Raw genomic sequence first — 24275 nt, forward strand, 5'->3', positions numbered from 1 at the left:
CAATAACTTTGCATTTAAAGTAAATGAATTAAGGGGCCGGGAGTTTGGCCTAGTGGTAGAGTCCTAGCATGCACGAAGACCTGGGTTCAACCCCTTGGTACACATACATAGAAAAAGCTGAATATGGTGCTTGAAAAGCTGGAAATGGCCTTGAGAAAATCCAAGGACAGTGCTCAGGCCCTGAGTTCAAGGCCCAGGAATGGCAAAAAAACAGAAAAGAAAATGAGTTAAGAAGAAACATTCAAGGATGTTATAAAATAACACTTAAAATATTCATGGGTGAGGGAGAAATGAAAGCCCAGGTTTTAGTTTAATGACAGAAGGCTTGGTAGGATTGCTGCTCTTAATGAACTACATGAAGTTATTTCTTTTCTCTAGTTAGTCCCCTTATGGTTAATCTCACATGGTTACTGTATCTGACTTTGTTAACAGGTATATTGCTTATATGTTTATCGGTTTATTTGAAATAGGGAAGGGAAGGGGGAAAACAAGATGATTTATATGGAGGGGGGAGGAAAAGAGGGACAAAAACCTGAGAAGGTCTACCAAGTTTCGAGAAGTAATGCACCTGTACCCAAGGAATGTAAGTGCAACCCCTCTATACATTATCCTAACAATAAAATACAATTAAAAAAAGGAAAAAGAAAGAAAAGTTGATATGGTCTTTTGGAAGTAGGGTTCAAAACACATTAAAAGATGGACATTCTCTATCTCTTAGCAAGACCCCACGGCAGATGTCATAATGTTTTGACAAACTGTTTCCAAAGTAAAGACAACCTCGTGGAAAATATTTCAATTTTCTTCACTTTTCCTTTCTTCCTCCCTCTTCTTTCTTTCTTTCTTTCTTTCTTTCTTTCTTTCTTTCTTTCTTTCTTTCTTTCTTTCTTTCTTGGTGCTTGCTTGCTTGCTTGCTTGTTTGCTTGCTTCCTTGATTTCTTCTAAAGATAATTTTATTTATTTATCTATTTATGTTTATCTTTTCATTTTTAGATTTTTAATTTTTTGTTGGGGTGATGTACAGGGGGTTATAGTTACATTGATCAGGCAGTGAGTCCATTGCTTCATGTTTTATTTTTTATTATCGAGGTAATATATAGAGGAGTTACAGTTACATTTGCCAGATAGTGGTGGCATTTCTTCTCACACATTGATATCCCTTCTTATGTTTTTGTCCCCGGTTCCCTCAGCGCACCCCCCCAATCATTTTGTTTTCCCCCCTTCCCTTTAAACACATAAACATATATACAATATACCAGGTATCAAAGTCAGACACAGTAAGAGTCCATTACTTCTTGAACTTTGTTACCCTCTGCCATGTTTGTCTCTGACTTTCCTTCCCCCACCCACTCCCACTCATCTTTTCCCATCCCTTCCCTACTCAAATAAGCAAATACCAAAGTCAGATACAGTAACAACATAAGATAAACCATAATGGGGAAAAAGAGCAAAGAAATAATTTCACATAGTACATTAAGAACAACAATCACTAAGTTCAACATCTCAAAGATAAACCACGATACTACTTTCCAGAGTTACTGATAGAGTTTACACTTCCACCAATGGTGCAGGAGAGATCCCTTATGACCACATCCCCATGAGCATCTGTTACCAGATTTCTTAGTAATGGCCATTCTTACTGGTGTGAGATGAAATCTCAAAGTTGTTTTGATTTGCATTTTTATTATGGCCAGAGATGTCAGCATTTCTTCCGGTGTCTTTTGGCCATTCTTATTTCCTCTGTAAGAATTCTGTCTTTAACTCTTTAGCCTACCCTGTAATGGGATGGTTGTTTCCTTGAGGATTTCTTCTAGAAAGATTTAATTTCTTGAGCTGTACGCATATTTTAAACATAAGACCCTTGTCTGTTGTATAGCTAGTGAAGATATTCTCCCACTGTGGGCTTTCTATTTATCTTTCTGGCTATGTCCTTTGTCATACAGAAGCTCTACAGTCCCATTTGTCCAATCTTTTTGTTGTGTTTTGGCCTTTATTCAGAAAGTTTTGACCATGCCAAGGAGCACAAGTGGGTCTTCTATTCTCCCTGTAAAATGTTCAGGTTATATGCTTTTACCTCAAGTTGTTTGATCCATTTGTAATTGATTCTGGTGCAAGGAGACAAATAAGGATTCAACTTTAGTTTATTATAGGTGTTTAGCAGCATTTGTTGAAGAAACTCTCTTTCTTCTGGCTAGTATTTTTGGCTCCCTTATCAAAAATTGGGTTGTCATGGATCTGTTGGCTGATTTCTGGGTCTGTAGTCCTATTCCATTGTCCTCAGGTCTGTTCTTGTGCCAGTACCAATCTGTTTTTAATACTATAGCTTTGTAGTAGCATTTGAAGTTTGGTATTGATATTCCTCCAGCACTGCTTTTTCTGCTATGGATTGTTTTTGCAATTCAGGGTCTCTCATGAATTTTTGGATCATTTTCTCTATTTCCTTAAAGAATGATGTTGGTATGATGATGGGTATTGCATTGAATTTGTAGATAGCCCTTGGTAGTATTGACATTTTCACGATGTTAATTCTTCCAATCCAGGAGCATGTGAGGTTATTCCACTTCCTTAGATTAGTCTTAACTTCCTTTGTAGGTTTTTAATGTTTTCATCATAGAGCTCCTTTACTTCCTTTGTTAATTCTTAAGTGATTTAATTTCTTCAAAGCTATTGCAAAAGGACTTGTTTTCCTGATTTCAGCTCCATTCTTTTTGTTTTTGGCATACAGGAAAGCCATTGATTTTTGAATGCCAATTATATACCCTGCTACTTTGCCAAAGTTTTGAATCAGCTTAAGTAAATTGGGGGTGGAGTCTATAGTGTTCTTTACATATAGAATTATATCATCTGCAAAGATGAGTTCCTCTTTCATTATTTGGATCCCATTTGAGTTTGTTGCTTGCCTTATTGCTCTAACTAGTAATTCTAATGCTATATTGAAGAGGAGTGTGGAGAGCTGGCATGCTTGTTTCATTCCTGATTTTAGTGGGAATGGCTTTAACATTTCACAATTAACTATAATGCTAGCTGTAGGTTGGCATATATAGCCTTTATTATACTGAGGAATAGTCCATGAATTAATTCCTGTTTTCTTTCTTCTTTTCCCTTTTCTTTTTCTTTCTTTCTTTCTTTCTTTTCTTCCTTTCTTTTATTTTTCTCCTTTCCTCCCTCCCTCCTTTCCTTTCTTCCTTCCATTCTATCTTTCCTTCTTTTGTTCACTTTTCAGTGATTTTTTTTCTTTCTTTGCTAACATTCAGGATATATAGGAAAGTATAACATAGAGATTCCTGTATACAATCCCAGGACTCTAAAAGCTAAGAAATGACTTCATTGGACAGCTTGAACTTCATAGTTAAACCCTCTCCCCAAAATTTGTAAACAAAACACTAAGAAGCATGAGATTGAGGATTTCTTGCCTCATTTTTCAGGTAAGTAAATTTAAAGCAAATATTTATAAATCAATAAAAGTAGGGGCATATTTTTCTTTTTTCATATATTTTTATAGTATTTATTAGAAGGGTTACCTTATTTTCACCAGATAGAAGGTGCATTACTTCACAAACATTGATACCCTTCCTCATGCCTTGGTCCCATTTCCCTCCCCCAACCCCGCCCCTCATCTTGTTTTCCCCCCTTCCTTAGCCTATTTCAAATAACCAAATAAGCATATATACATTATATCAGATAACAAGATAAAATACTGTAACAATATGAGACAATCAAGGGACAGCAAAAGTGATGAGAGATAATGTAGTGCATTAAGGGCAACAATCACTCATTATATGGCTTTTGCTTCAATATCCTGGGGGTCCTTTCATTTAGTGTCATACTATATGGCCTTATGTATCTAGGTTTTGCTCTATTGTAAATCTCTGCTAGGAGAGTCCAAGATTTCTACTGGTTATGACAAATGATGGAAACCATTGAGCCTAGGTTCTTTCAGTCTGGCTTTCACTTAATATGATATTTTCTAAGTCTTTCCATTTCCTTATACATGGGGCAATGATGTTCTTACTGAAACACAAAGGCCTCCTATCTAAAATATATCAACAACTAAAAAATTGAACCACGCCAAAACTAATCTCCAAATAAACAACCATCCCATTAAAGCTGGACAAAAGCCTTAAAGAGAGTCTTCTCTGAAGAAGAAATAAAGGCCTATAGACACATGAAGAAATGCACATCAAAACAACTCTAAGATACACCTCACTCCAGTTAGAATGGCCATGGTTAAGAAATCTAATAACAACAGATGTGGCCAGGAGAGAACACTACTACATTGTTGGTGGGAGTACAAATTCTTTCAACCAATATGAAAAGCAGGATGGCAGTTCCTCAAAAGAGCTCTCCTATGACCCAGCAATTCCACTACTTGGCATTGACCCAATCATCCAGAAACAAGGACATACTAAATCCACTAGCACAACAATGTTCATTGCAGCACTATTTAACATAGCAAATATATGGAACCAACCAACATGCCCCTCAGCTGATGAGTGAATCAACAAGATGTGGTATTTACATACAATGGAATTCCATTTTTTTTAAATTTTTATTTCAATTAATAGAAGGGTTACATTATATTCGCCAGATAGAAGGTACATCTCTTAACAATCATTGCTACCCATCTCATGTTTTCGTCTAGTAGAGGCATATTTTGAGAATATATATCACATGAAAATTAAAACAAGTGGGGCCGCAAGTTTGGCCTAGTGGTAGAGGGCTTGCCTAGCATGCACGAAGACACGGGTTTGATTCCTCAGTACTACATACATAGAATAAAAAGCTGGATGTGGTGCTTTGGCTCAGTGTTAGAGCTCCAGCCTTGAGAAAGCCCAAAGTCAGTGCTCAGGCCCTGAGTTCAAAGTCCAGAACTGGCAAAAAAATCAGAAAAAAAATGAAATATGTGGTTCATTCCAGTTAGATATATATGCACACAATGAAAGGGTAGCAATTTTTGGCTTTTGTCATAATGATAACCACAAGTAAGAAGTTGGAGTAATGTTGTCTTTTGAGATTTACAATAGCACAGTAATGAATATAGTGGTTCCGGTGATGTCCCTTTCTTTCCAAACACAATATGGTCGTAATTTGCTTTTATTCCCAAGGTATGTACTTCCCCATTCACACAGTACCTCTTATCAGTCAAGGAGAAAAAATGAGAACTAATCTGGTGTTCTAGATATTCTCTGTAAACAAGACTGTGCATGGCAATATTCTCCCTTTGCAAATTTGGTGAAGTTCATCTCATGCTTGCTAAGAGACTGCTTTTGCCTCATATTGCCTTTTCTAACTCTAGCCAGAGATCTCCAATTCTGTAAGTATTCACACCTCTAAACCTTGCTAGCTCCAGTCTTCTTTTAATCATGGAAGTGACAATATTAGAGAAGTAGACAGTCTGAGTACAGTGGCACAGTTATTACTATCTCTTGGAAAATTACATTTCTCCTTTGTTCAAAACAGACATGGAGTGTCACTACCGAATATTCACTTCTTGCCATCCACTGGTTTTGATAGATTACATGTACCATAAGAAAGGAAAGCATTGTGTTTTAAATTTGTTTCCATAAAGAGAAGAAGCAATCCTAAGAGTAGATGTATTACTTTTAAAGCTTTTTACTGAAACATTCAGGGATACAGGAGAGTTCTATGGACTGAGACCACACCTGTGCAAATCTTACCAGCCCCTATGTGTAACATGACCAGCAGTTTGCCCCAGACCTGAACTGTTGCTGAACACATACGCATAGGTCCATACCCATATGTACATTTTTATGTGTATATATATGCAATTATTGTATGGGCCTTAATAAGATGATCATAGCATAGATAATACTTAGAGTGTGGCTAGTGTATTTCATTGGCAGCATCTCACTTTCCTGATTGTTCACTTTTTCACAACTACTAGTTATCACTTCATTTGATATGACTGCCCAAAATAAGATCTCTTCAGGGCAGCAAACCTAACGATCTCTTTAGGCCAGCAGGTAAGACTGATGTCTGCATGTTCTTGACACAAAATATAATATGTAAGTCTGATTCTTATTCCAATAAAAATTACTTTCCACAGTTTATCCAAATTTGTAAGAGTTTTTATATCCTAATCTGTTACCTTAATGGAAGACAACTATTTTTCAAGGATATTACAAATGAAGTAAAAAAATAATAATAACACTGTCTTGCTATTGTTGATAGACTGCTTAACTCAGCCAACAAAGCCAGAGTAGATAAGCCTTGAAAATATTGTTGGTATTTCCAGAGACAATGAAGGATTTTCCCCTCTTTTAGCAGATAATTTTAACTGCAATACAGTAATTCAGTGAATTTGATAACATTTTATAAACAATTTATAATTATTAAAAAATAAATAAAAATTAATGTTGAGACATAAAATTTGCAGACTACTGTGTTATGTATATTTTTCAAAATCTTTATCAGTAGTACCTTTTTCACCTGGGTCCCTGACAAATCCTGGTTTAGTCAAGGTGAAGCATACTAAGAAATTGACAGAATCACCATGGGAAGTGGGATGCCCCTTGCCATGAGGGGAACAGTGGTGGAAAATATATCACTACAGCTCTAAAGTTTGTTTTAACTTCAATATCACTTTCAATCAGCAGTAATTCAAATCTTCTATGCAATACATTTCTCTTTATTTTCTAATGTATTTTTCCTTTTCTATACTTAATCCAGACTATCTCTCAGATACTCACAGCTGCAAGATATAAAATAAAAGATGCATATGTCCCTGCCCCTCAAAGATCTCTCACTCAGTATGAAGAATACATTTTACAGACTTTGAGGACATTCTGCTTCCATTCTAAGTGCAGAAATGCATTTCCCATCAAATCACCATATTCTCTCCTTCCTACCAACCACACACAGAAGCTTTTTCTGAAAAGGTTAGATGTGAACAACTCAGGTTTAAATATCTTACTCTATTTAGACTGTTCTTTCAGGACAGCTGCTATCTATTAACATAAATAATTCTTTCTTTTTCACTTATATATTGTATTTTCCACATTTCTTCATCAAATTCTTTTTTTTCATTTTATTTTATATTATTCAGATAATGTATAGAGGGGTTACAGTTCTTATGATTTTGTCCCCATTTCCCTCCCCCACCTTCCAATCATTTTGTTTCCCCCCTCTCCTTTCCTATTCAAGTAAACAAATATACGTATATCAGTATTCCAGGTAACAAAGTCAGATACAGTAACAGCATGAGATTAACCAAAGGGCAACAAAGGAGAAGAGAAATAACATAGTACATTAAAAACAACAGGGCACAATTGTCTCTGTCATCTCATCCCAGATATTTGGGAGTTTTACTATCAGAGGACTGTGATTGTAGTTCGGGATTTATTAAGATCACATTCAAGAGAAAAATACTAAATGTTTCTAATAAAGAGAGAGAAAAGTGAAGCAGAGTACTGTGAAACAGTGGTTCTCAAACTCAACTTATGTAAGAATCAGCAAGGAAGGTGGTTAGCAAATTCTTCACAAGTTTTATGTTTCAGAAAGTCTGAAGTGGTACTGCATGCCCTGAATATCTAGAAGGTTTCTAGGTGATAATGGCACAAGCGAATCCTGGACTAATGTTTGAGAACAGCTGGAGAGGTAACAAGAGAAGATGTTATAAGGATGTTGTGAGCATCCAATAACATTCATAAAAAATATATGTATCGACAGCCTCGGATGAGGAACCCATTTACAAAATAGTTTGTTTTCAATTTGGTGGTCATTGGTTTGTTTGACTAGTTCTGTCACACAGATTACCGTGTGCAATTATATTATATGTAGGGGCGATATATATACAATTAAATAATGGATTATATAGAGAAAGAATTGAATGTTGGTATGGATCAAATGCCCACTTTGAAGTATGAAGTTTTAAAAAGGCAAATGAACTGAAGTAAAAACCATAATGAATTGGTTTGGGGGATAAGAATGTAAGTTAAGTTCTTTCTCTGCTGTCATTTATATTGAAATTCTAAATTCCACTTACCATGAAAGTTTAATTTTCTTACAACACACATAATATCTCATCATAAGTTCATTGCATGGCATCTACACCCAATGACTTTTAGTAGAACATGAGCTTCCAGTACTTTCCCCCAAAGGCTATGCAATTTGACATAAGAAAAATAATACGTTTGCTGAATTTTTGTTTGGCTCTTTGAATGGTGCCATGAACAGTATAGGAGAGAATGGAAAATATTTGCTCGAGACAAAATGATTTCTCTGAGTAATCACTAATATGTTTCGAGAAACCCAAACATTCATTAAGGAAATAGTTTCTAGGATTTAGCCTCAGAACAAGATCTGAACAGGTCAATTCTTCAGAATGGTGTTTATAAAATGGATACTAAAAACAACGTACCAAATATTAGCAATACTTCCAATGCAAAATATTGCCATACAACGTTGTGATGGAGGAAAATATTCTGTGAGAAATGTGAAAGTAGAACAATTAGTGAAAAGAGGACAGCTTGTTGGACAAATAGTAAGAACATTTATAGTTACTAATCCTGAGTAGAGATGGAAGAATGAGGACAGTTCTGGGATCATGGTAACTAGATTCATACAACGGGAGACAGGAAGTTTGCCAAGTGACCACAAATCCATTGTAAATTCTTTGTTCTTGAAATTAAAAGATTTGGGACCAGGAATTTGGCCTAGAGGTAGAGTGCTTGCCTAGCATTCACGAAGACTTGGGTTTGAGCCCTCGGTTCCACATACATTGGAAAAGCCAGAAATGGTGCTGTGGCTCAAGTGGCAGAGTGCTAGCCTTGATGATAAAGCCTAAAGACAGTACTCAGGCCCAGAGTTCAAGCCCCAGGACTGGCAAAAAAATACATTAAATGATTTTGGCATACTTTCACAATTCACTAGGACAGTTCCTGATATCACACAGCAGAAATGGGAAACTTGAATTTGTCAGAAATGAGTGTGAATAATATTTTGTACAACTCACATATATTTCTTCAATTTTGTCAGTTTAGTCAATTAACTTTAATATAAGCAAAGAATAAGATTAGCTGATTCGCAAGGTGAGAGCCAGGAGGCTGAGATCTGAGGATCCTGTTTCAAACGCAGCCCAGACAAGAAAGTGCATGAGACTCTTCTCCAATTGACCTCCAGAAAAACAGAGGTGGAGCTAGGACTCAAAATGGTATATAAAATTTTATCCTTGAGTAGAAAAGCTGTGTGACGGAGTTTAAGCTAAGGTTCTGAGTTTAAGCCCCAAGGCTAAAAAAGAAAAAAAATAATAAAAGAAAAAACTGATGTCTTTATTTATGTTTGTAACAAATCATTCAGATTTTGTTAGTATCTTTTTTCTCTTTTTATTGTAATTAATAGAAGGGTTAGATTATATTTGCCAGATAAAATGTTCATTTCTTCACAAACATTGATACCCCTTCTCATGTTTTTCTTCCCATTTCGCTCCCCCTCCCACCCCTCCACTCCCTTCATCTTGTTTTCCCCCTTCCCTATCCTATTTCAAATAAACAAATAAACATACATACAATGTATCAGATAACAAGGTAAGATACAATTGTACCAGATAACAATTGCTAGCCATTTCAAATGCTAATGAATATTTTTTGAATATATAATTAGCCATGGATTTAATACAAACAAAAAACAAATATAGATTATTGAATGCCAATGTATTTCCTCCCATCTAACTGTTTTTCCTTTATTGGGTATCTTTATACTCTACCATACATGTCCTTTCCATTATATCAGATATTTCTTCCCATGCTTTGAGGGAATGTGTTTGCCTTTCTGTACCAAGGGATTAACTACAATGTATAGTACCTTATGATTGCTTCAAAAGTACTTCCTCAAAATGAAGAATAATTAGAAAAATAATTTGGAAGAAGAAGAAGAAGAAGAAGAAGAAGAAGAAGAAGAAGAAGAAGAAGAAGAAGAAGAAGAAGAAGAAGAAGAAGAGGAGGAGGAGGAGGAGGAGGAGGAGGAGGAGGAGGAGGAAGAGGAAGAGGAAGAAGAAGAAGAAGAGGAAGAAGAGGAAGAAGAGGAGGAAGAGGAAGAAGAGGAAGAAGAGGAAGAAGAAGAAGGAGAAGGAGAAGGAGAAGGAGAAGGAGAAGACAAAGAAGAAGAAGAAGAATCATCATCAGCAGCAGCAACAGCAAGTCCAAAATTTCCCAAGGCATAAACATGTTTAATGAAAAACTCAATACTATTTGCACTGATTCGATTAATATGTAAGTATCAATTCTTAATACAGTAACTCATAAATAGGAATAATATACAATGAAATACATAGACTATAAATTTTTAGCATTTTATTTATTTAATTCTTTATTTACTTTTTATTTTGTTTCTTCATCATTTTTGTGAATATAGCTTCCAGAGTAACTTTACTGAGAAAAAATTGACATTTTACACAATTCATCCATGTACTACACGCAATACAATGCTTTTAAGTATCACCATTTTCAACAGGAGAATATTCCATCATCACCTACCATCAAAATCCACCAAAATTAGAATCCCCTACTTACTCCACCCTACTTTCAGTGTTCCACAACTGCAGGTGATTCCTACTTTACTCTTGGTTATAAAATACTTTCATAGACATTTTATGTAAATGTAACTACAATGAATAGTGTTTTGAGACTTACGTGTGTTTAGCTTACACCAGCATTTAGTTCCTAGATAGTCTTTCATAAATACCTTACATTTTTGTGATCTTGAATAACATTTCATTTTATGGATATGTTACAGTATAGTCAATCATTCATCAGTTGATCAAGACATGGGGTATTTCTAATTTGTGTTATAGGAATAAATCTACTATGGAGACTCATATATTTATTTGTTTTGTTCAATGCTGATTTCTTGCATCATATTTCTAATGCCAAGTTTAACAAACAAGTATTCAAGAAGGAATCTGTATGTATGAACACTGGCAAATAAATGTTAAAACACAATTAATATTAAGCTGAGAGTTTGTATGTCATAGATACTTATCAATCTATATAATATATAACAGTATGTCTATAGAGTATATATCCCATCATAGATTTTTATGACTGTATAAAGGGCATAAAATGACCATGGTAAGGACTACTTTTAAACAGGTAATTTTATCTAGTTTGTGTGTATTATAAATGCAACTGTGTGTGCTGGTGTGTTCACAAATATTGGTATGAATTGAACCTAGGGCTTCACAACTGTTAAAGATGCATTTTACTATTATCTATTGACTTGTGGTAGGAGTGTGTGTGTCTGTGTGTGTGTGTGTGTGTGTCCGCTTCAACTCTAATACTTCAAGTGCAAGTGTAATGCTATATCACTTGAGTTAAGTTTCTTGGTGTTTTTGGTGGGGATTAGGACATGAGATTCTCTTAGATGAAGCTAGGGATAATTTCAACCTGCAAGACACAGACATCAGCCTCCAGAATTGCTAGAATCACAGCAGTGTCCAACCAGTGCCAGAGATTCTACTAGGTTCTAACATATTATTGAGCTGAATCAAATTTCACACCATAAACAGATTAGACAGATATGCACTATTCACTAAATTTGAGAGAATTAATAAATTTCTCAGTTCAATTTTGGTTTAGATGTAGTAATTCTGAAGAATGAGCCTTTGAAATATCTCTACTATAACATAAGTAATGTTCTCATTGTGTTAGATATGAATTTAAGCAGTTAATCACTTTGGGGGAAACTGTAAAGAAGAAGATATAGACTGTTCCTATAAACCTCCTCACTGATTTGCTGGAATTATGTGAGTAAATGAACTCACTGGGGGGATTTTGTATCTTACTTCTTGTGAAGAAATACTGTAGCAGATGCATATCTGAGAGGGAGAATGGAAAATTTAGAAAACATAAAAGTAAACCTTTTAGACATTTCATTCTATTTGCATATTTATATTTTAGAGTAGCTGAGAATTTGGAATAATGGACAATTCTACCTCAGAGAGCACATTCTTCCTCATGGGCTTCTCCACTGTCCCTGAGCTACAGATCTTACATGCCCTGGTCTTTTCTGGGATGTACCTGGCAGCTGTTCTGGGGAACCTTCTCATCATCACTCTCACCACCTGGGATCCCAGGCTGCAAATGCCCATGTACTTCTTCCTGAAGAACTTGTCCTGTCTTGACCTGTGTCTCATTTCCAACACTGTTCCCAAGTCCATCACCAACTCTCTGCTAAACAGCAACACCATTTCCTTCTTTGGATGTGTCGCCCAGGTCTTTTTTCTCACTCTATTGGCTACTACAGAAGTATCTCTCCTCACAGTGATGTCCTATGATCGCTATGTAGCCATCTGCCACCCACTGAGATATGAGATACTCATGAGCCATCAGGCCTGTGTGCAGATGACTGCCTCCTCATGGGTCAGTGGAGTTCTCAACGCAATTCTTCACACAGCTGCTACCTTCTCTGTCCCCATGTGTGGGGCTCTTGACATTCACCAGTTCTTCTGTGACATTCCACAGTTGCTCTCACTGTCCTGTTCTCACAACATTGCCGAGTTTGTAGTCATTGGACTCACCCTAGTGCTAGACTTTGGCTGCTTTCTGTTCATTGATATTTCTTATGTTCACATTTTCATTGCTGTACTGAACATGCCCTCCAAAGAAGGCAGGGCCAAGGCTTTCTCCACATGTCTGCCTCACCTCATGGTTGTGACTCTCTTTCTGTCTTCTGGGTTTTTTGCTTATTTACGCCCACTGCCCAAGTCTCCATCAACCTTTGATCTGATTGTTTCAGTCTTCTACACTGTGGTGCCACCTACTGTGAATCCTCTCATCTATAGCCTGAGAAACAAGGACATGAAGATGGCACTCAGAAGACTGAAAGTCACTGCTGTTTCTTGAGTTACATCACTGCCAGTCAACTCATAGTCTTCTCACTGACTGCCACTATTACCTACACTGGCAGTTGACTTAGTCAGGGAAAATAACGGGCATCAGTTTTATGGAAAATAGAATAAAATGGAGTGTTTTTAAGAAACATTCCATTCCCAATTGATATGCTGGTAAAATCACTAGCATTGTATATGCAATTTTGTAAATATATGAATATTTTAGTTATCCCAGGAAGTGCTCTTTTCTCTTTGCATACTGGTACAATACAAATTTAATTTGGAATTTGTGAAATGTAACCAAGGTACAGTCTTGTGTACATATTGTTGACATATTTGATCTATTCTCATATTAAAAATATGAGTTGGATATATGAGTTGGAGAGGTTTATAGGGATAAATAGATGTATTAAATGACAAAGAACTATACGAGTTTAAGCAGTTTTATATTTGCATATTAGGCATAAACCCAAAGAAGAAAACAAATGCAATGCAAGTCTTGCTTCTTTGTCCTCTGTTTGCTCCTTACTCTGACTGTAAAATGTTTTTTGGTTCATTGTTCTTCCTTCCAGTCTAAAAAAAAGGATCAATATATCACAATTCCCTTTTGCTCCATATGAATATATATGTATATTGTTAAAAATTCATTGCTGTGGCCAGAGCATGGGCTAGTGGAAGTATCTGCCTAGCGTGCAGGAAGCCCTTGGTTCTATTCTTCAGTACCAGATATTGAAGAAATAAACATTGGTAAATACCGTTGTGCTCCAATTTAAATTTTCTCAACTATGAAGTTAAAACAAACTGTGTGTGTGTGTGTATGGTGTGGTGTGTGTGTGTGTGTGTGTGTGTGTGCGCGTGAAGTGTCACACATGTAGTAATGGATTAAGGGAGAAGTCTAGAGACATAGTATACCATGTGGAAACTTGTTTTTCAAATATTCCATAGATGAGAATATAAGGAAGAATATTCTATAAGAATATATAAAGTTAGTTCCTGCTGATTGGATTCTATGGGAGGGATGCAGCCAATCCAGCTGTCTCGGGGATTTGATTAAACGCAGTGTTAATGTTGATTCTATTAGTAGAACCTGGAACTCTGTGACACATACCCAGATTACAGACTGGAACCTTATTTTTTCATAAGGTCTCATTGATATAATTGTAGAAAACTCTCAGTACAATCACACAGAAAACATTCAGTGCTTATAAGCAGTCTCATTCTAACACATTTATTCATGTTTTGGTAAATTTTTTTCTTAGGGTCACAGGGCCTGAACTGGACCTGGACAATCTCCTTGAGCTCTTCAGCTCAAGGATAGCACCCTCCACTTTCCCAAGCCCCACTTCCCATTTTCTAGAGGTTAATTAGAGACTTAAAGAGAGTCTTCTTTGAAGAAGAAACAAAAATGGCCTATAGACACATGAAGAAATGCTCAATAACTCTGGTCATAAAAGAAATGCAAATCAAAACAGTTCTGAGAATCCACCTCACTCCAGTTAGAATGGCCAGAATCAAGAAAACTAATAACAACAGATGCTGGAGGGGATGTGACCAGGAGGGATCACTACTACACTGTTGGTGAGAGTGCAAACTCGTTCAACCACTATGGAAAGCAGTATGGCAGTTCCTCAAAAGACTAAACAAAAGCTCCCCTATGACCCACCAATTTCACTACTTGGCATTTACCCAATCATCCAGAATCAATGACATACTATATCCACCAGCACAACAATGTTCCTTGCAGCACTATTTACCATAGCAAAGATATGGAACCAACCTAGTTGTCCTTCAGTTGATGAACGGATCAACAAGATTTGGTATTTGTACACAATGGAATTCTACAGTGCTGTCAGAAAGAATGACATCGCCCCATTTAGAAAATGGAAAGACTTAGAAAAAATCATATTAAGTGAAGTAAGCCAGACTCAAAGGAACTTAGCCTCAATGGTTTCCCTCATTTGTCATAATCAGTAGAAACCTTGGGCTCTCCTAGCAGAGATTTGCAGTAGAGCAAAACCTTGATATAAAAGGCCATATAGTAGGACGCTAAATGAAAGGATTCTGGGATATAGAAACATGAGGCATATAATGAATGATTGTTGTCCTTAAGGTACTATGTTATCTCTCATCTCTTTTGCTATCCCTTCATTATCTCATATTGTTACAGTATCTCACTTTGTTACCTGATATATCAGATATGTTTGTGTTTGTTTATTTGAAATTGGATAGGGAAGGGGGAAAACAAGATGAGGGGTGGGAGTGTATGGGAGGGAAATGGGGAGCAAGACAGGTGGAAGGGTATCAATGTATGTGAATTAATGCACCTTCTATCTGGCAAATATCATGTAACCCTTCTATTATTTACAATAAAAAATATATGAAAAAAAAAGAGTCTCAGGTGCTTTTGTGCCCGGGCTGGCTTTGAATCTTGATTCTCAGATCTCAGCCTCCTGTGTAGCTAGAATTACAGGCTTGAGCCACCACATCCAGCGTGGCAAGTAATTTTTGAATGTAAAAATGAGTTACAGGGCTAAGAGTGTGGCCTAGTGGTAGAGTGCTTGCTTAGCATGCAGGAAGAACCAGTTTCAAGTCCTTGGTACCACATACATAGAAAAGTCAGAAATGTTGTTGTGGCTCCAGAGGTGGAGCACTAGCCTTGAGGAAAGTCCAAGGACACTGCTCAGACCCTGAGTTCAAGCCGTAGAACTGATAAAAATAAAAAAAAACAAAGTTACAAAATGATTCTGAAACAGAATTGCCCAAATTCTGGCTTCTTTATAAATAAAAAAGTGAATTGATATTATGTATTTTTTAATTAGAAAAGGCACACTATTCTTAGAGGATCTAAGCAAATCACTGGGTAAGTATAATAATGAATTGAAACATTATGAATTTACTAAAATAATAGCTATATTTATAGAGCATTAAGACTGTATATATTCAAGCAATCAATGGGTAAGTAATATAATGAAATGATGTAATAAAATACATGAATATCTTGCTATTTAATTTAAAGAAAATGAGTTAAGAAGAAATGTCAAGGATTCTATAAAATAAGAATTAAAATATTCATGAGTGAAGGAGAAAAGTAAGCACAGGTTTTTGAGTAATGATAAAATGCTTGATATGGTCTTCTGGTCGTAGTGTTTAAAACATATTAAAAGGCGAGAAGTTCTTTCTCTCTTAGAAATACTTCAAGGCAGATGTTATAAAGATTAGCTAAATTGTCTACAAAGTAAATTCACCTGCAAGGAAAAAATTAAAAAAAATGAAAATAAACAGAGGCACATTTCTCTTCACTTTTCCTTCGTTCCTCCCTTCCTGCTGCCTGCCTGTCAGCTTGCATGTTTTTCTTTTTCTTTCTTTCTTTCCCTCTTTCCTTCCCTCTTTCCTTTCCTTCCTCCTTCCTGGCTTCCTTCCTTCCTTCCTTCTTTGCTTCCTTCCTTCCTTCCTTCCTTCCTTCCTTCCTTCCTTCCTTCCTTCTCTCTCTCCTTCCTTCTGTCCTTCCTTTCTTCCTTCTTTCTATCCTTTTTTGTTCTACTCTTTAAATCTTTTTTTTTATCAATTCTAACATTTCCAGGAAATATAGGAAATATGATGTAGAGGTTCCTGTCTATAATCCCAGGACTCTAAAAGTTAAAAAGCAGTGCATTAGCCAATCCAGTCCAGCCTGAGCTTCATAGTTAAACCCTTTCGCCAAAATTAGTAAATAAAACACTAAAAAGCATGAGGTTGTGGAGTTCTGGCCTCAGTTTTCAGTTAAATACAATTGAAAGCAAATATTTTTAAATCAAAAGTAGGAATATGTTTTCAAAATTTATTTCTCATGAAAGTAAAAACAACTAGCTCATACCATTTAGACATATGCCCACAATGGAAGGGTAGCATTTTGCTTCTTTTGTACCACAAATGACATGTTGGAATATGTGTCTTTTTAGATTTACAATAGCTGTAGTAACAAATATAGTATCTCTTCTGATATTCCTTTCTTTCCAAAGACAGTATGGCCATAATTGATTTTATTCCCAGGATATTTACATTTCAATTAAGGCAGCATGCTTATAAAACAGAAAGGCTGAACTAGTCTACTGTGCTGTGTCCTTTGTGAGCAAGGAAGGCTCTATTTGCCATTATTCTATCTCTGCAAATTTTGTAAAGCTTATCTCAACCTTGCTATGAGACTGCTTCTGCCCTCAACTGCCTTTTCTAACTCTAGCCAGGTATCTTCAATTCTGTAAGTACTTACACTGCTAAACTTCGCTATTCCAATCTGCCTATAATCACAGCAGTGGCAATATTAGAGAAGACAGATTAAGGGTATAATGGCATACTTGTTAATGTTATCTCCTGGCAAATTACATTTCCCTTTTGTTCACATCGGAGATGGAAGGTGTAAGAATCTAATATTTATCCCATTGATATTTATATATAATCTGCACCCTAGGAAAAGAAAGCATGAAGTATGAAGTTTATTTCCATAAAGAGAAGAACCAATGTTGAGGAGAAATATGCTATCTCTCCTAAAGCTTTTGGGTAGGACAATAAGGCAAACAGCTGAGTCCTATGAAATGAGACCACACCCACCTAAATCCTGCCACCACCCATGTGTATCATGACATTCAGCTGGCCCCAGATCTGAACTACTGCTGAACACATATGCATATGTACATATCCATACAAAGAAACATGTATATATTGATGTGCATATATAACTATGGTATGGGTCTTAATGAGCTGATTATAGCAGAGATGTTAGTTATTGCATCTAATCAAATAGTTGGAAAAAATCATAGAGTGTGGCTAACAAGTTTCATTGGCAGCATTTCACTTTCCTAATAGTTTCTTTTCTTACAGCTGCTATTATGACTTCCCAAAATAAGATCTTTTGAGGTCCTTTTGTTGTGAAAACAGCAAACCTGCTGCTGAAAGGCCAGCAGAAGAGCTTAATAATATCTCCGCATGTTCTTGACACATCCTACCACATAGAACAAATTGATTTCAAAACCGAGTGTTCAAAATAAGAAAAGCCTGTAAGTAAAATGTGGTACAACTTTCATTTTAATCAAAATTTACTTTCAGCACTTTATCTGAATTTGTTATGTTTTTATAGCCTAATCCATCACCATAGTGGAAAACAAATATTTTTCAAGGATTAGACAAATACAGTAGAACATAGTGCCTTCTTTGCTGTTGCGGATAGAGCTGCTGAGCTCAGCCATCAAGGCAGAATGAATAAACCTTGAAAGTTTTGTTGGTATTTCCAGACACAAATTAGCATTTTCCCTCACATGGTAAAAAAACTTTAAGTGTACTATAGCAATTTATTGACTTTTGTATCACCAGTAATAAAGATTTTTATTACTGAAGAATGAAAAAAGTATATGTTGATTCGTGCGATGTACAGACCATAGTATAACATTTTTTCACACTTTTTACTAACAGAGTTAGTTTATTTAGTCCTGGGTCTGTGACAAGGCCAGGTGTAGACAGGGTGAATCACACTAAGAAATGGACACAGTCACAAACAGGAACCCACGTGTTACTCCCATGCCATATGGGGAACAAAGATCAGAAACATATTACTATAGCTCTTCTGACTTCAATCCCACTTTCGTTCAATCAATAGCAATTAAAATCTTCCTCCCAATGCATATGCTTTCTTATTATTTTGAAATACTTCCTTTTTCATGTTTTTGATCACTTAAGCCACACTATCTCTCAGTAACTCATAACTTTTATAAACTAAAGAATAATGTCCCTGTGCCTCAGTAATATCTCAGTCAGTATGAAACTTACATTTGACGAACACTGAGGGAGTTTCTGCTTCCCTTTTTTAAGTGCAGGAATGCATTTGCTGTCAATTTGCCAAACCACCTCTCGAATCTTTCTATCAAACACAAACACACAAAAGTTTTTTCTTTCTGCAAAGCATAAACATAAACAACTTACTGAGTTGTTAACATCTCGTTCTGTTTAGATTTAAGGAAAGCTGTTATTCACTTTCATAAATTCTATCTTTTTATTCTTAAATATTAGTTTTACACATTTCTTCATCACATTTATATTGAATGGGGGTACGATTGTCTGGAGTCTCGTTCTAGCTACTTGGGTATTTTATTACCAGAGGACTGTGATTGTAGTTCAGTATTAATTTAGATTGCATTCAAGAGAAAATACTGTAAGTTTCTGGTAAAAGAGATAGAAATGCAATGTGTACTACAGTGAAACAGTGCTTCTTGATCTTAACCTATGAAAGAATCAGCAAGGAGGGCAGGGAGTATGTTCCTCCCTGGCCTCTATTTACAAGTTTCAGAATTCAGAAAGTCTGAGGTGGGACTGCATGTCCTGAATGTCCAGCAAGTTTCCAGGTAATAGTGGCACTTTTCAGTCCTGGATAAAGTTTGAAAACAGCTGGCAAAGTATAAGATAGAAGATATTATGAGGAGACAAATATCTGTTGTGAGCATCTAATAAAATTCTCAAAAATGACATATCATCATCCTAGGATAATAGAAAGTCATTTGTAAAATAGTTCACTTTGGATGTGTTAGCCACTGGTTTATTTGGTTTTGTGATACATAGTATCATGTGCAACTATGTGTAAGACATTTGTAGAGAGAGCATGTAGACATATAGAGAGACGTTGAGAGAAAGAGAATTGATTGATGTTATGGGTCGAATTCCCACTCAGATGTATGAAATTTATATGAAGACAAACAATGTGAAACAAAACCACATTAAATTCATTTGAGGAATAAGAAAATATGTTGAGTTCTTCTTTAAGTGTAATTGATTTTGAAATTCCATATCTCATTTACTATTGAAAGATCCATATGCTCCTGACACAGAATATGACATCTTAAGTTCACTGTTTCACTACTGCACGCAAAGCTGTCTAGAAGAACATGAATTTCTGGTGTTTTCCCACAAAGTCGACACAATTTGACTGAAGAAAAATAATACTTTTGCTGAATTTTTGTTTGGCTATTTTATTGATGCCACTAACAGTAGAGGTGATAGTTGGAAAATATTTCCCTGAGAGAAAACAATTTGCCTGAGTAATCAATGTTTTAAAAACCCAGTTTCACTTATTAATTAACTAGTTTCTAGGTTTGTAAGTGATACCTGAAGGCAAAAATCCTAGATTTTACCTCAGACAGGGATGCTGATCACGTTAATTCTTCAGAATGATATTCATAAAAATGGATAGTAAAAACAATTTGCTCGGGGCCAGGAGTTTGGCCTAGTGGTTAAAGTGCTTGCCTAGCATGCATGAAGACCCGGGTTCGATTCCTCGGTACCACATACACAGAAAAAAAAAGCCTGAAGTGGTGCTGAGGCTCAAGTGGTAGAGATCTGACCTTGAGAAAGTCCAAGGACAGTGCTCAGGCCCTGAGCTCAAGCCTATAACTGGGAAAAAAAAAAAAACAATTTGCTCACTATTAACAATACTGACTATGTAAAATACTGTACTGCGACATTATGGGAGAAAATGTTATTTCTCTTGAGAAACTTAAAAAAATAGAACAATTAGGGGAAAAGAGAGTAGCTCCTTGGAGAAATAGTGGGAACATTTATAGTTCCTAATCCTGAGTAGAAATAGACGAATGACGGGAGTTCAGGATCATGATAACGAGATTCACACAAAAGGAAAAATGAAGCTGGCAAACTGACACTAAATCCATACGAATTTTTTGCACTGGAAATTAAATAATTTTCTTATACATATACAATTCACTAGAACAGTTCCTGAAAGCACACAGAAGAAATGTGAAATTTGTTAAGGTTGTTAGAAATGTAAGAAATGAGTGTGAATAATGCTTTGAACAATTCACATGTATTTCTTCAATTTTGGCATGCTTTTGTCAAGTAACCTTAGTACAAACAAGGAATAAAAATTAGCTGCATAATTATATGCGAGCCAGAAAGCTGAGATCTGAACATCCTAATTCAAGGCCAGGCTAGGCAAGAAAGTCTAAGAGAGCTATATTCAATTAACCTCCAGAAAGCTGTACATTTAGCTATGACTCAAAATTATACAATATTATCCTTGAGCAAAATCTCAGTGACAGATTTAAAGCTCAAGTCCTGAATTTAAGCCCCTTGGCTAAAAAGGGAAACAAACAAAACTTGGTGCTCTTGTTTATGGCTGTATCAAATCTCCCACGTTTTTCTTGAATCTTTTGGATTTTTCCATGAAGTTGGATTGTATTTGCCATTGCCAGCCATTTCAAGGGCTAAGGAATAGTTTTTGGGAGAGGAGGGAGGAGAGCAAAGGGGACAAAAAACATGAAAAGGGTTATCATTACTAAAGAAGTAATACACCCACCACCAGACAAATGTGTTATCCCTCTATACATTACCCCGGCAATAACATACAACGAAAAAGAATATTTTTTTGAAAAGACAACCTTGGATTTAACAATCACAGAACAAAAATAGGTATGGAAAGCCAATGCTAATATCAGATGCATAATTCATTTTTACTTCTTTAGTATCTTCATATGCACACTACCATTCCTCTCTGTTATATTAGCCAATGGTTTCTGTGATGTATTTGCCTTTCTGTGCAAAAAGATTAACCAAATGGATAGTACTCTATGACCTCAAAAGTACTTCCATAGAATGAAGAATAATTATAAAGATAATTTGTGAAATAAGAGGGAAGAAAATCCAAAGCCTTTCAAGACACAGACATGTTTAATGCAAAACTCAACACTATTTGCACTGGCTACATGAACACATAAGTATCATTTCCTCTCACTAAAACATTTAATAAATATAAACAATGTTTTAATGAAACACATTTAATATAGATTTTATTTAAATCACAAATTTAAAGATTTATTTGGAGCATAAATGAATAAGTGACCTCAGAAGATGCTATGTTATAAATGGTTCACAAGAAAATGGAAATGACAATAAATGCAAGAGTATATAAACATAAGTGAATTTACAAATTGATATAAAATGAATGAGGAATACCCTGTACGACATGAAAACATGGCACCATTTTTCTTTATTGAACAATAATAATTTACATTATGTACAATTTCCTGAATTTAAAATAGCTCAGAGTCAAAACATTTCAAGTAAATATAGAACACAGAAATTTTCATAGGTATGATTTGCCATTTAAAAAAATCTGACCCTTTGAATCTGTCATAAGAAAAGAAACGAATATACAGAAGCTGTGTGAAGAGACTACTTTTTTATTAAAGAATTTATTAACATTGATTTTTGTATCATATTTCATATTTAACAAACAAGTATTCAAGAAGGGAATCTCTATGTACAATCACTGGCACTTAGATTTTAGAACATAATTAAAATTAGGTTGAGGGTTTGTATGTCATAGATACATATTAATCTATGTAATAGAACATTATGTCTATAGAGTCATAAATTTTTATGTCAATGTAGTTGAGTTTATATTTCCAATACCATGTCCATAGCATTGGGTACTACATTTAAACAGACTACTTTATACTGTTTGTGTATGGTACTATTGATCTATCCTATATTTTTAGGATTTGTGTGTGTGTGTGTGTGTGTGTGTGTGTGTGTTTGTGTGTGTGCCCTTGCATGCTTATCCATAGCCCTCATGCTTCAACTCAGCATATGTTTATAGTGTCTAATCATTCATGCTCGAGTAGTGTCCTACCATTTGAGCTAAATCTCGCTGTTAGTGTTTTGAGGAGCAACCTGGACGAAATTGTCCCATAAAAAACCCTGAGATGACATTGAATTTCACTACACAGATCTCAAGTTTCCTAGAGTTAGAATCACAGAAGTGACCCACCAGTGACCAGAATTTTTATAAGTTTTAATGTACATTATTTAATTGATCACTGTAAACTGAGTATGCTAATAATCATCTAATTCATTAACGATGACAGTTAATAAATATCTCACTTCAATTTTGGTTTGGATTACATAATTCTGAAGAATAAGCCTTTGAAATAGTTCTACTAAGAACAAGTAATATTCTCATTGGGTTCAATATGAATTTTAATCAGTTAATCAGTCTAGGTGAAACTGTAGAGAAGAAGATATAGAGTGTTTCTAAGAACCTCCTCAGTCATTTGCTTTTTGATTTATATTCTTGTAATTAGAAATACTGTAGCAGATGCATATCTGACAGGAAAACTAGAAAATTTAGAAAACATAAAAGTAAACCTTTACGCACACTAGTGTATTTCCGTGTTTATATTTTAGAGTGGCTGAGAATTTGGGATAATGGACAATTCTACCTCAGAGAGCACTTTCTTCCTCATGGGCTTCTCCACTGTCCCTGAGCTACAGATCTTACATGCCCTGGTCTTTTCTGGGATGTACCTGGCAGCTGTTCTGGGGAACCTTCTCATCATCACTCTCACCACCTGGGATCCCAGGCTGCAAACGCCCATGTACTTCTTCCTGAAGAACTTGTCCTGTCTTGACCCCTGCCTCATTTCCGTCACTGCTCCCAAGTCCATTACCAACTCTCTGCTAAACAGCAACACCATTTCCTTCTTTGGATGTGTCTCTCAGGTCTTTTTTCTCACTCTATTGGCTACTACAGAAGTATCTCTCCTCACAGTGATGTCCTATGATCGCTATGTAGCCATCTGCCACCCACTGAGATATGAGATACTCATGAGCCATCAGGCCTGTGTGCAGATGACTGCCTCCTCATGGGTCAGTGGATGTCTCAACGCAATTCTTCACACAGCTGCTACCTTCTCTGTCCCCATGTGTAGGGCTCTTGACATTCACCAGTTCTTCTGTGACATTCCACAGTTGCTCTCACTGTCCTGTTCTCACAACATTGCCGAGTTTGTAGTCATTGGACTCAGCCTAGTGCTAGACTTTGGCTGCTTTGTGTTCATTGATATTTCTTATGTTCACATTTTCATTGCCGTACTGAACATGCCCTCCAAAGAAGGCAGGGCCAAGGCTTTCTCCACATGTCTGCCTCACCTCATGGTTGTGACTCTCTTTCTGTCTTCTGGGTTTTTTGCTTATTTACGCCCACTGCCCAAGTCTCCATCAACCTTTGATCTGATTGTTTCAGTCTTCTACACTGTGGTGCCACCCACTGTGAATCCTCTCATCTATAGCCTGAGAAACAAGGACATGAAGATGGCACTCAGGAGACTGAAAGTCACTGCTGTTTGTTGAGTTACATCACTGCCAGTCAACTCATAGTCTTCTCACTGACTGCCGCTATTACCTACACTGTCAGATGTCTTAGTCTGGCAATAATAATGGGCATTTACTGAATGGAAAGTACCATGAAATGGTTGGAGTGTTTTTAAGAAACATAATCTACACCCAGTTCATATGTTGATAAAATAATTAGCATTGTGTATGCAATTGTGTAAATATATGAATATCTTAACTGGTTATCCCAGGAAGTGCTACTTTCTCTTTGAATCCTGGTAAATAT

At 36.0% G+C, this 24275-nt stretch overlaps 2 protein-coding genes across 2 annotated transcripts; both read left to right on the forward strand.

The window, feature by feature from the left end:
* The first annotated feature begins 11933 nt into the window (after nt 1–11933).
* On the forward strand, nt 11934–12857 carry LOC150057501 (olfactory receptor 14A16-like). Its single transcript, XM_090340045.1, has one exon. The coding sequence runs from the start codon at nt 11934–11936 to the stop codon at nt 12855–12857; it is 924 nt and encodes a 307-aa protein (XP_090196171.1).
* Nucleotides 12858–23083: 10226 nt separating this feature from the next.
* On the forward strand, nt 23084–24007 carry LOC150057502 (olfactory receptor 14A16-like). Its single transcript, XM_090340047.1, has one exon. The coding sequence runs from the start codon at nt 23084–23086 to the stop codon at nt 24005–24007; it is 924 nt and encodes a 307-aa protein (XP_090196173.1).
* Nucleotides 24008–24275: the final 268 nt, after the last annotated feature.

This window comes from Megascapheus bottae, chromosome 10, assembly GCF_031878675.1.
Source record: "Megascapheus bottae isolate mThoBot1 chromosome 10, mThoBot2.hap1, whole genome shotgun sequence".
NCBI classification, from domain to species: Eukaryota; Metazoa; Chordata; class Mammalia; order Rodentia; family Geomyidae; genus Megascapheus; species Megascapheus bottae.